Source organism: Leptonychotes weddellii, chromosome 7 (genome assembly GCF_054177405.1).
Source record: "Leptonychotes weddellii isolate Sample4059 chromosome 7, ASM5417740v2, whole genome shotgun sequence".
NCBI lineage: Eukaryota > Metazoa > Chordata > Mammalia > Carnivora > Phocidae > Leptonychotes > Leptonychotes weddellii.
The window spans coordinates 10,037,164-10,053,500 of NC_138375.1; the positions used below are offsets into that span (position 1 = coordinate 10,037,164).

At 41.4% G+C, this 16,337-nt stretch overlaps 1 protein-coding gene across 5 annotated transcripts in view; it reads right to left on the reverse strand.

Moving 5' to 3' along the window:
- DNAH5 (dynein axonemal heavy chain 5) overlaps window positions 1–16,337 on the reverse strand; it is a 259,439-nt gene that overhangs the window by 126,324 nt on the left and 116,778 nt on the right. For all 5 annotated transcript variants that reach the window (XM_081825908.1, XM_081825907.1, XM_081825906.1 and 2 more), the window contains exons 30-35: window positions 13,893–14,046; window positions 11,955–12,118; window positions 8,777–8,933; window positions 5,386–5,598; window positions 4,421–4,645; window positions 2,848–3,020 (exon numbers count right to left, since the gene is read on the reverse strand). In XM_081825908.1, the coding sequence (XP_081682034.1) occupies window positions 2,848–3,020; window positions 4,421–4,645; window positions 5,386–5,598; window positions 8,777–8,933; window positions 11,955–12,118; window positions 13,893–14,046 (1,086 nt within the window). The remainder of the gene's footprint in view (window positions 1–2,847; window positions 3,021–4,420; window positions 4,646–5,385; window positions 5,599–8,776; window positions 8,934–11,954; window positions 12,119–13,892; window positions 14,047–16,337) is intronic.

Here is a 16,337-nt window from a genome sequence, read left to right on the forward strand (position 1 = left end):
TAAAGCTGGTTGGGAGGGCAAGAGATGTGGGGATCACTACTTCATGTGGGGGGTATGAAGACCCCTCTGAGGTGACATGTGAGCAGAGCCCAGAAGGAGGTGAGGAAGCAAGCTATGCTAGAACTAAAGGGAAAAAGAGTTCCAGGTCAAGGGGACAGCAAGTGCAAGGGCTCTGAAGCAAGAGTGTGCTGTTCAAGGAACAGCCAAGGAGCAAGTGGCTGGAGCTGAATGAGGAAAAAGAAACAGAAAAATAGCTGGAACCAGATCCTGCCCAGCCCTACAGGCCAACATGAGGACATCGGCATTTATTTTGGGTGAGATAGAAAGACAATGGAGGGACTGTGGCAAAGAGGTGACAGAATATGACTTACATCCCAGTGTCTGAATTGAGGATAGACTCCAGGGGGCTCAATGGCAGAAGCAGAGAGACCAGTTAAAAGACTATTGCAATAATCCAGGCTAGAGATTATGGAGATCACCTAAGCAGTGAACATAGATGGACAAGAGTCCTGGCGTGTTCCACGTTTAGACCAGGACGATAAAGAGGAGCCAGAAGAAGGGGTATGAAAGGACAACCGGAAGAGTACGAAGAGCCAGGAGAGCGTGGTGTCCTGGAAGCTGTGTGGAGAAAGTGGATCAAAAAGAAGAGAGTGCTCACCTGTGCAAACCTGTGCTGTCTGATGGGTGGGGAAAGATGAGAATGAATAATGACCAGTGCACTGAGCAACATGAAAATCTGCATGGCACCTTCCCAGAGAGGCCAGAGAGTGTAAGAGGCAGCGTAACAGCCCCCCAGAGAGATCCACGTTCTAACCCCTGAAACCTGCAATAGGTTCCCTCGAATGACTCACGGGACTTTGCAGCTATAATGTCAAAGGCCTCATGAGGGGAGATTATCCTGGATTACCTGGTGGGCCCAATCTAATCTCATGAGTCCTTCAGAAGGGAGGAGGGAGGCAGAAGCCTGGGTCAGACACAGGACTGAAGACAGAGGAGAGAGTCGATGCACAAACGGGTCTCAGCCTACCGCTGCTGACTGTGAAGTTGGAGGACGGGGTCATGAACCAAGGAACGCTGTAGCCTCCCAAAGCTGGGGACAGCCCTCAGCTGACAATCAGCAAGAAACAGGCCGTGGGCCCTCCATGGCCAAGAAAAGAATTCTGCCAACGACCTCAAAGCACAGGAAGTGGGTTCTGCCTTACAGACTCCAGGAGGGAGCACAGCCCTGCTGACCCCTGCTGTCAGCCCAAGAAGACGCGTGTCAGACTTCTAACACGCAGACTGTTGAATCATCCATTTGTGTTGTTCAACCTTCCAAATTTGTGGTGCCCTGTTATGGGACCAACAGAAACTGAATACAGAGCCGAACTGGAGTGAATTCAAAATAAAATAGGAGAAAAGGAACAGGTGCTTCTGAGGAGTTTTGATGGGAGCCCAGAAATGGGAAGAAACCCAGAGGGTTTGCTGTAGGATTTTCTTTCTGGTAGCGATTACAGCAGATTTGTAAGTTGATGAGAATGATCCAGCCGGAGGTGGAAACTGATGATGTTCCCAGAGAGAAAAGCACTGTTGGTGGAGATGTTGGCTTTTGAGGGCCCCATAGAAGGTCCATCCGGAGAGCTGAGTGCACGAGGGCAGGCACCCCGGTCAGCAGACTTGGGGGGGGGCGTGGTCTCTCCTGGGACAGCACCTTCCCCCGCAAACAGGAAAGGTGGTCTTCACCAGAGAGGGAGGGAGGGGAGCGCTGGGGGGGGCGTTCTGAGAAGACAGAAGGTGGGAGATCACTGCCTGACCCACAGACGTTTCAAGGAATTTGTCACATTTTGTGATTAGCCACCTCTGCACTTCAGAACAAAGACAAACACTTCAAAGGGACGTCCAAGCACATCCAGTGTAAATCATCTTCAATCCAGGCATTAGAAGGACTAGGAAAGAGGATGGAGAGGGGGAGCAATACAATCTCTCCGTTGAAAGTCAGCACTGCATTTAGCATCATGAATGAGCAGAAGGAACAGCCGAGCAGCACAGGAGTAACAGGATTATTATGTCAAACTTTTCTGTTTTGTCTGAGAATATTTTTAATCGAATAGCCCCGAGCTTCACTTCATGAAAATGAATGAGATTCAACTTCAGCTTCTACTCAGGCCAAATACTGATTTTAGCACTCAGGTCGTTTTGTCCAAAACAGGTATTCAGTGCATCCCCGAACAGAGCATCTGCACAATTAGTGCATGTCCCGAAGTTCAAAAGGGACTAAGGGAATTACAGACTAGGAGCTGTGGAAGGATGCTTGGGGCCTCGTTCATCTTACAGATGAGGAAACTGAGTCTTGGGAAGGTGCAAGGAGCCTCTGGCCAGCACAGTTGCTGCATAAGAAGCAGAGGACAACTAAGAGCGCCAGATGCCCAGGCCACCGTCCTCCCCATCACTTTTCACCTGTATTGATACTCAATTTCTTTCCTGCTAAAAAACATCTGAACTGTCTCTAATAACAGCAGGTGCCACTGTCTGCAAAGCAGGCCTCGAGGCCAAATGTGATTTGCACTTATTGATACATGGCAATTAATTCCTTTTCTTGCCCATCTGATGTCCACTGAGGTCATTTAAACTTAGCCTGTCTAAGAATGAAAGCAAAGGAAGCAAAGCATTTCAGTCACAAACCTAAATTCCAAGCAAAGACCCATGTGTAAAGCTAAAAATACTGAATTTCAAAGACTTTGGTATAAAAGAGCCTCTAAACCCTAAAGAGACATTAGGCAGAAATCCCCTGAGTAACTCAAGAGAACTAAAATGTCAGGGAGGGGGCGGAGGGAGAGAGGTTGTGGAATCACAGAATTCTTCCATCACCTGTCTGTGAGTGGAGTTATGACAAGCCTGTCAGTGCAGCCTAAAAATTCATTCTGGTATATGAAAGCCACATCTGTGATGTGGATCATCATCTTGTCAGAATCTTCGTTAAAATAAAATCTGCACTGTTTCAGCCACTCAAAATCTGTAGGGCTCTTGATATGCATATGACACTGAAATGCAAAAGATATATGTTAAAGTTGAGATGAGAACCACGTATTAAATATGCACATTAGCATTCATGTAGATCATAACGGGATGCAAATGGAACTCAGAGACAAACCAACTGGTTCCGAGATGTCAACTACATCACCATCCAACCCATTCATTTACTGATCAGCAGAAAGGATACTTTAGAAGATACAGGAATAGAAAAATTCAAGAGAAATCCTTAATTGTGCCCACCAGTTTAAATAGTAGGACATATTTTAATAGTAAGATATTCCATTTCTCAGGTTGCACCCTTCAATGCCCATACTACAGTCCTAACCATAAAAAGTATCATCCACAAAAAACATGTTTTGGCATACAAAGACAGAATCAAGCAATCTCACTGGGAAAAAGGCATCTATTATGATTATGACAAAGTACACTGTTGGGTTGTTTTTTCCTAATCCATTCATTATTTTTCCTAGGATTTGCAGCAGGCCAAAATGTCTAACATCTAAATGGCAGGTTATTGTCCAGCAATACTTTTGCCTGAATTTTTTAACCAAAATTTTAAGCCCTTTTAATCAGTTTTATTTGACAAATAATAAATCTAAAATTATCCAGAGCCCTTTATTTCTCAGAGAAGCAAATGGTGTGCTTAACTGTTAAGAGAGGAGATTAGAACACAGCAGCTTGAAAGAGCTTCTTCCCAACACATCAGAACCAATCTTTTTATGATCTTTTTTACATAATGGGGTGAGACACGATCCAGCAAATTATTATGAAAATAAGACCTTCTTGCCTCTTATCTAATGCTCTATTTTAGAGTAGAGGACAAATTTCATTTCTTTTCACACTTCCTGCCTTCTATAGCTACTAAACTCTGTTTGCCACTCTGTCCTCTCTTTAAAGGCAAAAATCTGCATGACACCTGAATGTCGCCAACCATATTAGGAAAGGCCACTGGCAATCATTGACATAAAAGGTAGCAAAACTTGTTAAAGATAGGATTTATCAAAAGCCTTAGAGGAAGCACAAAGCCACTCTACCAGCAGTGTTACTTATTTTTCTATAATAATAAATTGGTAATCCTTAACTACTAACTTATAGGAGCACAAGACAAATGCGAGCTTTTTCAGGATGCTACCTGGCAGTTTAGTGTTAATGATGATTGCATAAAGAATTTTTAAAATGAAGTCAAATTGCTCAATAACACCTTAGCAGAGATCATCGAAATGGGACTGAAATTTCAGTTAAAGACCGAAAAAGAAAATCTGACCAACAACGTCTCATCATGAAGATGACCTTTTGCCTGAATCTAACCTTTTCTTTGAATTCATTCAAACCAATTCCAGTGGGTAAACACAGATAGTACCTAGTATTTGTTTTGCTGTATATGCCATAGCATTTATAAAGCATTTACCAAGTCATCAAATATATCCCTTTGGTGCACATGAATAGTAATCAAAGTCTCATATTTAACTCGTTCTATGGAACTCAGATCCTTTGTTGTGATGCCTATCAATGTGTTCAAGAGCTCCAGAAAAGACTGATTGGTTTTCTGCATGATTTTTTTATCAAACTTGGCATTTCTGAGGGCTTCTTCTGAATCCCGTGTCCATATCATTTGAATTCCCAATAATCCAACCTTATGGAAACAAAAAAGGCTTTATGAGTGTGTATGGCATATTAATATATTTAAATAGAAATTACAATACAGTAAATAATGGTGAGTATTATGCAAATGTAAGGCCATTCTTGATTACATCAACTTGATTCATTGTTTGGAAACCTATGGAAATTCTTTTCATACTGTTCACCTGGCAATTACATACATACAGCCTCATCGTGTGTCCACAATTTTTTCCTTGTAATTTTAAATCATTTACTATTAAAGTCATATTTCCTTGATAGATAGACTTAAAGTTACTGGAAGGGAAAGAATATGTCTTAAACCTGTTTTCCTTGAACTAACACAAGGTTTACACATGGTAGATACTCACAAAATCTTTATTGATCATAATGGTTAAGAAAACATCATTTTCTGCATTCTAATGCTAAAATATATTTCTTGTCTTTCTGGCAAAGCATACACTCAGTACTTTTTTATGATTTATTTATTAAAGAGATTCAGTAGGAAAAAAACCTTTTAAGTTAAAAAATATAAAGAAAACATATGTATATAAAACCTACGTAAGACATATATATATATAACCAAATAATCTGTAGCTGAAACATTTAAGCTTATCTATATTAAGAAATCCTCATGAAAATCTTAATTCTGGTCCAGTCTTAAATTATAGCCAGTTGTGTAACCTACAACAGACAATGTATGAAATCTAAAATGACTATTCTGTAGAAAATACTTTCCAATTTCAATACACTGACCTGAGCAGGGAAGGAAGAAAGAAATTCAATCAGCTGGAAATCTGTTTCTTGAATATTTGCAGCTGCCTGGCGAATCACAAGATGCAAGGAGGACTGAGACTCCTCTAGGAGAGAATTAAGCCAAACTTCCACATTACCCTCTGCCATCACAGGTTTATCCAATTCAACAGTCTCACCCTCTCGAGAGGAGATTGACAGAATGCGATCATAGATCTGTGGTAGAAGCCAAAAAAAAAAAAAAAAAAACAGCTATATTCATATAAAGAATGAATTCCTCTGCTGCCCTCTTGTCAATGTTATCCTTCCTGAAGGAAGTTAAGCTATACATTATAAAATAAAAGGCAAAAGGTGATATAAAATCAATTTCAAGCCAACAAAAAGTAGTTACCCATGAAATCTAAAAGGGAATACTGAATCAACTCCCAATAGTCTATACCTGAGAGGGGAACGCTTGTTTTCTAAGAGAAATACTCACTACAAAGGTGATGATCAAAAAACATCTAGTTTCCCCAAATGAAATGGGACACCGTAACAGCTGTCATCCACATGGCAAGCTTACCAATCGACATTGACAATGTCCAGGTCAATATGATCAATGCAAACACCTTAACAGGTAAGTCCAATTCTGTAGAAAATGCTGTGCCAGGGAGCTCCTGGAGGCACATAACATTTTCTGATTCAAACCCAGCTCCTCATCTGGTCCTCTCACCCCAGGTTCCATGCAGTATGGCCTCGCAAGAATAGCATCCTATATACTAAAATACAAGCTCAAATGTTACTCTGACACTCATTGACCACACAATGGTAGAGGACACATCTCTGAGACTAAATTTCCTGCTTATAACTAGTCCATTAAAGACCATGCCTGTCCTGCTTCCCTACCCACTTCACAGGCTGTTCATGACAAGTAAATCAAATAAAGCAAACTATCCAGTAAATACAAATGTTTGTCATCATTATTGTTCTTTGGTAAGTGGAATATTGTTCCCTTGGGCCCCAGTTTAGGACTGTATTAATGAACCCTCCTTAGTTGTAGACAGACCTGGTCTACCAAGAAGCCCATAAGACTGACGTTCCATGGCCTGTCACTTACACAGTCCCTTTCCAAGTCCTGAACATAGATTTGTATTTATCCTTTTACAAGAGTTAAGACCGACAAAAACAGGATCTGCCCCTGGTTGTAGAAAACGTTGTGGCAAGAACAAACAACAACAAAAAAATAATGCTATTTATTTTAAGACGTAATTGCTATGAACGGTGGCTAAAAATGAGGAAGTTTAATTTGTCCTCACTGTACAAGGAGATGGTGAGAAGCTTTCCTCTAGAACCATGAAATCCCAGTGCAGGAGGATTTGAGCAAAGCATCAGGGAGAAATTCCTGTGTAATTCAGTACCTCTTTCAACACACACATCCAGCAGATCTACAAGAAACGATGATTTTTAAACCACTAAGTCCATACTGTCCTCCCTTCCTCTCTGCCCGCCCTCCTTCATCAAGGCTTTCTTGTAGCAGCTCAGCCTTTTCCATCTTAACTGCACAATCACTTCTGACACAGGTTTCCATGCCCCCACTGCCTTCTACTGTCCCTCTGACACTGAGCCAGAGCATCCTTCCGAAACACAAATCAGGTCACTTCTCTGTGTAAAAACCTCCTGCGCCTTCTGTCATGTTCAGGATGAAGTGGAATTCCGTAGTGTGATGCACTTGGCCTTTTGGAATCTGGTCCATGTCTCCTTCTCCCCCTTTTCACTTTGCTCATCACCGCCTCTCATGGGTTAAAATGTGTGCCCCCAAAATATATGTTGAAGTCCTAAGCCCCAGTACCTGTGAGTGGAACCTTATTTGGAAATAGGGTCTTTGTAGATATCATCAAGTTAAGATGAAGGTGGTCCCTAAAAACACCTACTGGTGTTTTTACAAGTAGAAGGAAATTAAGACACAGAGACACAAGGAAAATATCATGTGAAGCCATAGGCAGATGTCAACGTGACATGTGTCTAAGCCAAGGACCATCCAGGGTTGCCAAGTGCCACCAGAACCTAGGAGAGAAGCATGGAATAAATTCTCCTTCAAAGCCTCCAGTAGGAACCAACCCTGCCGACATCTTAGATCAGACTTCCAGCCTCCAGAACTGTGAGAGAATACATTTCTGTTGTCAATCCAGAGCAACTCTAGCAAACCAATACAATCCCTCACACACCCACACTCTTGACAGCCCGGGTTGCCCGCACCTTCAGACCCCTGTGCCTGCCCTTCCTTCTGAATGGGCCATGTTCCAGTTCCCCACCTGCCTGGTTATGTTTCACTTCAAAACACCAGTTCAAGCACCATGCTCTCTGCAGGAAGCCTTCCCTTACACCCCTGACACCAGCTGAAGGCTCCCTGACAGCATTCCCACGCTCTCTGTGCCTAACACAAGCACAGCCAGTCAATAATTATCAACTGTTTAATTGCCAAATTTCTGACGAATGCTGCACTGCATAAAAACGACTTCAGTATTGATTATGATAAATTCTTCCTTGGAACCCCAGGACGAGCACCATGCCTGGCACATACCCAGGGGCGGGAACTTACACGACCGGATTTTGATTGCTTGCAATGCAATAGGTCCACCCCTGCAGCAACTGCGCTCTAGATGGACCCCACCTGAGCACGGTTCCCCAAGGCCTGTGTATTCCCGTGTTACACACACCATCTGGCACACGGAGGTTGCTCAGCAAGTGCAAACTGCATGCTAGGATGAATAAATGAATGGCACCAGGGGTTTACAGGAAGCCCCAGGGGACAACGGAACACACTGTCAAACCAGAAGGGTCACTCTCTCAGGGAACTGCGGGTGAAGGGATGGATCAGGCAGGATCTCCTGGCAGCTGTGCCAGTAGAGTTATCCTCACATTGAATGGCTTCTCTTGGGTTCCCCACAACTCCATGATTCTAGAAACTTCTTGGAAGTGTTAAAAAATAAAAAGGATTCAATCAAGCATGATGAGAAACAGGGACGGCAATCATGCCAAAAACTTCTGAAAGCTGATTAAAACAATCCAATCACTGTGGTAATTCTGTTTAGTGAAGGCATTATTTTCTGAACAATTGGTTTCTTTGTTTTGTCGAATTTCTCAACAGCTAGCTTGGCATGCAAAACCCTGAACGCCACACACAATGCATTCCTAATCATATTTAAACTCATTGTTACCCAAATTTACACTTTGGAGATTAAGAAATCACACAATTCTGAAGGCAAATGGGGCCCTCAAGTTCGTCTTTAATCACTAGCTGAGAGCACGAACGGACAGGAAAGTCACCCTTTGTACACACCAGAGAGCTATTTCATAAAGACAGTGGAGGTTTAAGAGATGGCAAGCGCAGGCCAGCAATTAGAATCAGGCAAACCTTTTCATGAAACTTGACGGTTTTGATGTTGTCAAACACATTCAGCAAATGGGCCTGTATCGTGTGTGTGTCTGATGCCTGCCCCAGTATCTCCAAAAGCGCAGGGTCTGAGACGAAGAAGAACCGAGGAAAGCACAGTCGTTTTTTCTCCAAGTATCTACGTGGGGAGAGGCAAAGAGAAACTGCATAAACACAGAGAGCGGACCTTTCTAGAAATAAATTAATCTGGATGGGGAAAGGCGGGAAAGATCTTGAGACAAGCTAATTTTCCCACATACTGTTCAATGTCTTGGTTTTGTTTTATTCCTCATCTTGCCAAGTAGCATTCCATATTTGGACGAGAAACAAATTTTTTTTTCCAGGACTGAGAGGAGAATTTCTTCATTTTTCACAAGTGTGAGGTATACATTTGACTTTGTCTGGAAAGTCCTGTACTTTCTTGGTAGAGGACAGGAGCAATTACACACAAGGAGTTTGGGGGGTGTTTAGGTTTGTTTGCAAGCACGGGCTGTGTCAGTGAAAGGCTGCATCTCATTCTAGGAATTGTATCTTAAAGAATGCAATGAATCCGTCACCGAAGCAGAAGCAAAATCCAGCTCTGAATAAACTGTGCGAAGGGGCTCTGGACCTGCTCTCTGCTCCAGGATTTACTGAAACCCAGGGAATGTTCCTGTCATTGCCCTGCTTTCAACTGTGCTTTCGTTTCTCTATTTGCTTTATTTTATGGTGACTCCTTAATGTTATGGATATATTTTTTTCTGTTATTTTCATATCAATACCTCTGTAACTTCATTTCCTTGCATACTTCAATATAATTATTGCAGTTTTCATTGTAATTTCTTTTTGAAATCTTACCAGAAATCCTTCTTAAACTTTCGCCTTTTAATTTCTATTCCTTCCTTGTCATGTGTATTATTGTTTTATTCCTGTGTAAAATCATGGGGGAAATATTCTTATGGCAAAGAGGCAGATTCTCTTCAAAGAAGGTATTTACTAAGGACAATGTAGACCAGAAGCCGAGGCCACACATGGGGAACGCTTGGCCGCCCATACTTAGTCAAATGCTGGACCTGTATGTTGTTGAGTGGGAGGCCCAGCATGAGGGCAAGAGTTAAATTCCTTAAGACAAAAGAGAGGACATTTTTCAGAGGCTGAAAGAGGCAAAGAAAGGAAGGAGACAGAAAGGCAGACTGTGGAAGTAAGGTGCCTCTAAAGTAACTGAAATGGACGAGCTTTCTGTGTGTGATGTAATCTTCCTCCTCAATGCTCATGAAATACTCAGTAAAATACACTCTACAAACGATCATTTTGGCAATTTGGATTTATTCCCTTTGGGCATGTAAAAAAAGCACTAAGTCTGGCCTCAGAGAGCGGGCAGGAGAAGGCTCTCCAAGAATCTCTGTTTCCATCCCCCTTATTTTCCTAAAGTCTTACTTTCATGCTCAGAGTGTTTCATGTTGTTTTAGCTTTTTACTTTCCTTACTCTAAAAAGGCCAATTTTATTTTAAATATCCCAATCCGTCTTATTCGTAGAAGCTTGATCTTTACTCTTTAGTGAGAATAGGGAATTCCTTATTCTTATTGGTAAGCATAAGAAATTCTTACCAATTCCTCCCCCTTACTTGTCCCCTTCGCAGTAACCTAGTCTGATTCTGATGAGGAACCAGGTAATGTTGTCTATCCAGTGAGACAAGGCTGAAAGGAGGCATGTGGAACGTGACGACCAAAACTCTGTGATAGAGTAAACAAGACGATTTATTCCTGACCACAGGAAGTCCTTTCCTATTGATGCAGATCCTCATCAGCTGGGAAGAGTGTTCTTTTGTGTAAACATTAATACTCCAGTGTTTAGACCGGGACTACACACTTTGGCCCATAACCTCTCGGGAACAGAATCAAAAGCCATGAGGAGCTCAGAAAAAACTGTGAATAACTTCAGAGTCGACTTTTTCCTCTGAAGAGTTATAAAATAATGCTGAAATGCCAAGTGACAGAGTAGAGCATGATAAAAAAGAATGAAAAAGGAAAGAGGAGAAAAGGAGTGTGCATGAGTGTGTGCCTAAAACGGCAGACGGGAGAGGAGTAAGCAAAGAAAAGTAACAAACTCAGCTGCAGGTAGACCAGAGATGTGACTCCTCAGCAAGTTTCTCAGAGGTAACTGAGTCCTGCATGATGTCCTAGGGATTCGTGCCCTCAGTCTTTCCAACATGAAGAGCCCTGAGAGCATGGAACATTTCTAGTCCTTTTCCTCTTTCCCTCTCGCCTGAGCCTGGCGGTAGACTGCATGGCCATCAAGCCAGCTCCCCATCCAAGAACGTTTGGGGGTACCGCAACACAGCTGCTCATGCTAATCATTATGGTTAAAAAGAATGGCACATCATCAACCATTTGAAAACAAAAATCCTTCTTTTGTCAAATGACCTGCAACAGTCACTTGACTTCATTCAACAATTTTATAAAGCATATCGAATCATTCATACCTGAGAGTCTATTTTTCTAAAAATTTATTTTGCAGGATTTGCTTGCAAGTGGCTTTGCTGTATACTTGAAACTAATATAATGTTATATGTCAATTATACTTCAATAAAAATAAATTATAAATGAAAGCATGTGTAGTTAACCGTTTTTACAGTATTACTATTTAACATATTTCTGCTCCCATGATTTGATCTTGACTTGCCAAAGGAAAAGAAAAATATCTGTTACTCTTGGAATTCACCCAGCCTCCATATACACGTGCGTGTGTGTGTGTGTGTGTACACTGATAGATGTATGAAGCCTCGTTTCTGTATAATCTTGACTACTTGTGTACATCACACTGTTCATATTGTTCTTGGTTGCATATAATGAAATATTTTGCCTCTTCAGATGTTTTTCCAAGAAGAAAATCAGAAAAGTAGGTGTATTAATTTTAAAAAGCAAGAGCTGCTTGAGAATGTTTGAAAGATCTTGTCCCAATGATGGAAGAAGCCCTAAGTCCTATTATTCCAACATCAGGACAAATCCAGCAAGGGCTTGCAGAGAGCATGAGGTGCCAAGCTACCAGTTTTATCTGTGCAACATCAGACATGAACTAAGTTTTAGCAAAAGAAAATCGATGTGCCTAATGCTGTCTAGACCCTCTGATCCCATTCATCTCTAGGATGCTAAGGGAGGTTTACAGGACCAGTTAACTTACCCAGTGAGGGATTTCTGGCACATTTCCAACTGGTCCAGCAAGTGTGGTAAGAGCTGTCCCATGGTCTCATCTCCAACACAACACTGAACTACATTTGGCATTTCATGAGCCCGAGTCATAATCTTCACCCAAGATTTATCAATATTGGAAAAGCGCTTGGCTTCCTACAAGAACGAGGTAACAACACACACATGGACACATCTGTGATCTCAAGGACAGAGCATCTCACACACCCTTCCATTGAGGCCAGATTTCTGACCAGTCCGGATACCCCAACTATACATGCCTGAAATGTCACACGTGTTCTATTTCAATTCTTCTGCACCATCCCACCCCCTTCCTTACAGAAGGTACCCCCATTATGTTAACTAAAAGAAGACAGATACAGAAATGAAAATACAATATGAGACAGCCTGGGAGGAAAGAGCACTCCTAAGCATTTTTGACAGTTATCTCTAAATAAAGTGAATTTTCTGTTTTTCAAGTTTTCTACTCTGAGCACTGAATTGTTTGTATATCTAGAAAACAAAGCAAACATTTAAAAATAAGACACAAAATTAGGGGATGCCTGGGTGGCTCAGTCAGTTAAGCTTCCAACTCTTGGTTTCAGCTCAGGTCATGATCTCGGGGCCCTGGGATCAAGCCCCACATCGAGCCCTATATTGAGCCCCACACTGGGCTCCCTGCTTAGCAGGGAGTCTGCTTCTCCCTCTTCCTCTTCCTCTGCCCCTAACCCTGCTCTTGCTCTCTCTCTCTCAAATAAATAAATAAAGTCTTAAAAAAAAAAAAAGACTCCCTCTGCCCCCCCACCTGCATACACTCCCTCTCAAATAAATAAATCTTTGAAAATAAATAAATATAAGGTACAAAATTAATTACAGTATAACCCTAATATTGTGAAATTTTTGAATATGGATTTTTTTCAGAAAAAAATGGAAAATGCAGAGATTACTCTGAGAGAGTAGAAATAATTTTTGTTTTCTTCCCTAAAACTTTCTATAGTTTACCAAGAAGCATGTACTATCAAATATGAGAGCAAGACACCCCACCCAGCTCCTTCAATATTGTATGTGAAAAGTTTCCACTATTAAGTCCAATTTGAGATTCTCCTCCACCCAACAGGAAGAAACACATGCCCAAATATAAAAGCAAAAATAAATACTTAAAATTTCAATGTGTGGATATATTTCACCGGTAGGTGAAAAATACATCAGCTAAAAGATCTGTCCTCTATAATGAAATTGAAAACTCATCATGGGGAAAGGTAGGAAGCCTGAGGAAAGAGAACACGCAACATAATCGTGCTTCTAAAACTCAAGCGTATCGTTAAAACATTATAATTTTGCAAACAATTTAAGGTAATTGAATAAGAATCCTTGAGATTTGATAAAAATGTTTTTATAAAAATTTTGAAATACTACACTCCATATTCCCCATGAGATATTTAAATCTGATGAGAGAAACATGTTCCACAATCTCGAGAAGAAGGCCTTTTATTGTTCTGGAGATTGTTTCCACCCCCCAGTTCTCCAGTGCAGATATAATTGGGTATATTGTACAGCATGGGTTGTTCTAAACTGTCAGAAGTAGCAGAACAAATTATCCCACCATTGTCAAGATAACGACTCCATAATTCTACACTATTCCAAATTCTACCTTCAAATTACCTGAAGAAGCATATCAATTATGCAGGCATTCATCCTTTGTTTTCTTAACCCTCTGCTTCCTACAAAATGGCACAGTTCTCTAGCATTCACATCCTTTCTTCTCCACAATTGCTCTCTCTTTGAAAGACAGTTCAATGGCAACAACAAAAAGATTGGGGAGGGTGTGGCTCAACAGAAGTTGAGATATTATTGCATTTTTAAAGGAATTATTAGTTAGCAGATAGTTCTCTAAGTTAAAACCCTGATGAAATCCTAAGGAAAATTCTCAAACCTTGGGCAGCTGCTTAGCAATATCTCCTCCCACAAAGACAGCTTCTAGGTAAATCCACAAGTTCTGCACCATCATCCAGTTCTCAATGACGTCTGTTGAGTTAGAAAGGCACTGCACCCACTTTTGAATCTGGGCCTTGAATGGCATATTGTACCTAAAATGAAAAATACGTTCAGCATTTGGGGGGTTTTTGTGTGTTTTCTTTTTATTGTTGTTGTTTTCAAACTAAAAGATTTTTTTATCCTAATTTTTATCTATTTCTTTAGGACTTTGATTACGTTGCTGGCTTTTTTTTTTTTTTAAGTTTTATTTATTTAAGTAATCTCTACACCCAATGTGGGGCTTGAACTCACAACCCTGAGACCAAGCGTCACATGCTTTTCTGATGGAGCCAGCCAGGCGCTCCCGTTGCTGGCTTTTAAAATGATGCTACCAAGTGACTAATTCATCGTTGTTTATTGGACATTGTTCAACTTGCTCTTTTTTGATCCAGAGCATAGAGAAGTGGGAAAAGACGTGTCATCTGAGGAGCAGATCAGGTGTTAGACTTGACTGCACCCAACTTCTAAAGTAATAAAATTCGAGTCATTGTTGCTACAGCCAAGAGCATAATATTCTTTCTGCTGACCTTCTGTGCCTATTCCAGGGACTCTCTCTGGTTTTTCATATAAAATGGAGCAATTACAGGGACATTGGTGGAGACCATACAACTAATTCAATTTTCAAATATGACGACCCCTGCTCTCTCTCTAGCCTCCCCTTTCCTGGGTCTCTTCCCAACTTCCCACTCACTCATGTCGACCTGCTGGTGTTTGTGTGGTATGCGTGTGTGTGTGTGTGTGTGTGTTAGGGCTTACATGTCTGTACACGGACACTCTGAAAGCCACTTTTCAGTCTCTCACACAGTTAACCCAGCTTCCCTTTTTCTTTCTTGAGACAGAAACCAATAGTGATCTTGCAATGTCTTTTGTCCTTCTCTTTGGATGGAGAACCCCATTTCTCCCCGGACACAGAGCTGCCCGGTTACAATGCTAACTCTCCCAGCCTCCTCTGCAGCAAAGTGCAGTACCAGGACTGTTCAACCTCAGTAGGTCTCAACCTTGGCCGCACTCTGGGATCATCCAGCAGATCTTAAAAACTATTCATGCCTGCCTGGGTCCCACCTCCAAGAGACTCTGATCCAACCAGGCTGTAAGTTCCCTAGGTGTGTCCAGCATATAGCCAAGTCTGAGAACCACTTTCCTGGATGAGAAGTAGCAGCACTGGATGGAAGGGGAATTATGGCAGAGAAGGACCAACTTGGAAAAGACAGAAAAGTGAGCCAGACAAAAGCGTGGGTCCCTGATGATGAGGTGGAGCTTCTCATCAACCTTGGAGCTCCTCTTATGTAAGAGACACACAAACCTCGGTCTGATGCAAGCAATGTCATATGTGGTGCTTCCATTATCTGCAGACAAAATCCTAAATGATTACACTGACTATCACTGTTCTCCCTCTTTTTCTCCTCCCTTATTGACCCCCCTATTCCAACAGACTATGGACTTGAAGTCTTCTCAAATATTAGTCATATTCGTGAATAAAATTTTCATTCCCATAGTCTTAATTGTTAAACAGACTGTTTTAATATTCCACATGTTTCTGGGGTTTTTTTTAATTTATTCTTTTCACTAGAATGCAGTTCCATAGCAATGGAAGTCTTTGTTTTATTCACCCTTCTATCCATAGCACCTAGAAGAACACAGGGCACATAGTAGGTGTTCAATAAATTTGCATCTAATATGTATTCCTCGCACAACTCTTGTCTGTGGATTCAATGTCATTGGTAAGGATAGTTGACCAATCCCTAACATAGATAATTTTTTAAAGATTTTATTTATTTGTTTGACAGAGAGAGAGAGCACAAGCAGGGGGGAGTGGCAGGCAGAGGGAGAGGGAGAAGCAGACTCCTTGCTAAGCAGGGAGCCCAATGTGGGGCTCCATCCCAGGACCCTGGGATCATGACCTGAGCGGAAGGCAGATGCTTAGCCCACTGAGCCACCCAGGTGCCCCACATAGATAATTTTTACTTAATTTATACATGTACATTTTCTACCTCCCTAGGGTGTGTTATTTTCCACCTATCCTTCATTCTACTTGGGTATGAATCACAACCAAATTCATTAAAACTGTCAAATCCTAAGCAGATCAGAGTCAAGGTTACCAATGGTCTAAATCTCTAAGATCTAATTTTATATTCCATATTACTCACTTCAAACACTCAAGTATACGAAGTAAATGTGAAGAAGAGAAATTTTTATCCAAAGAGTATTAAGGGGTTATTAATCCTTATATTAAAATTATTGATACACATAGACACAGAATAGAGTGACATTTGAAAGACAAACGCAATAAACTCATATCTCGATGATACCCACGTGCTACACTATTACCATATATTTGAGAAGA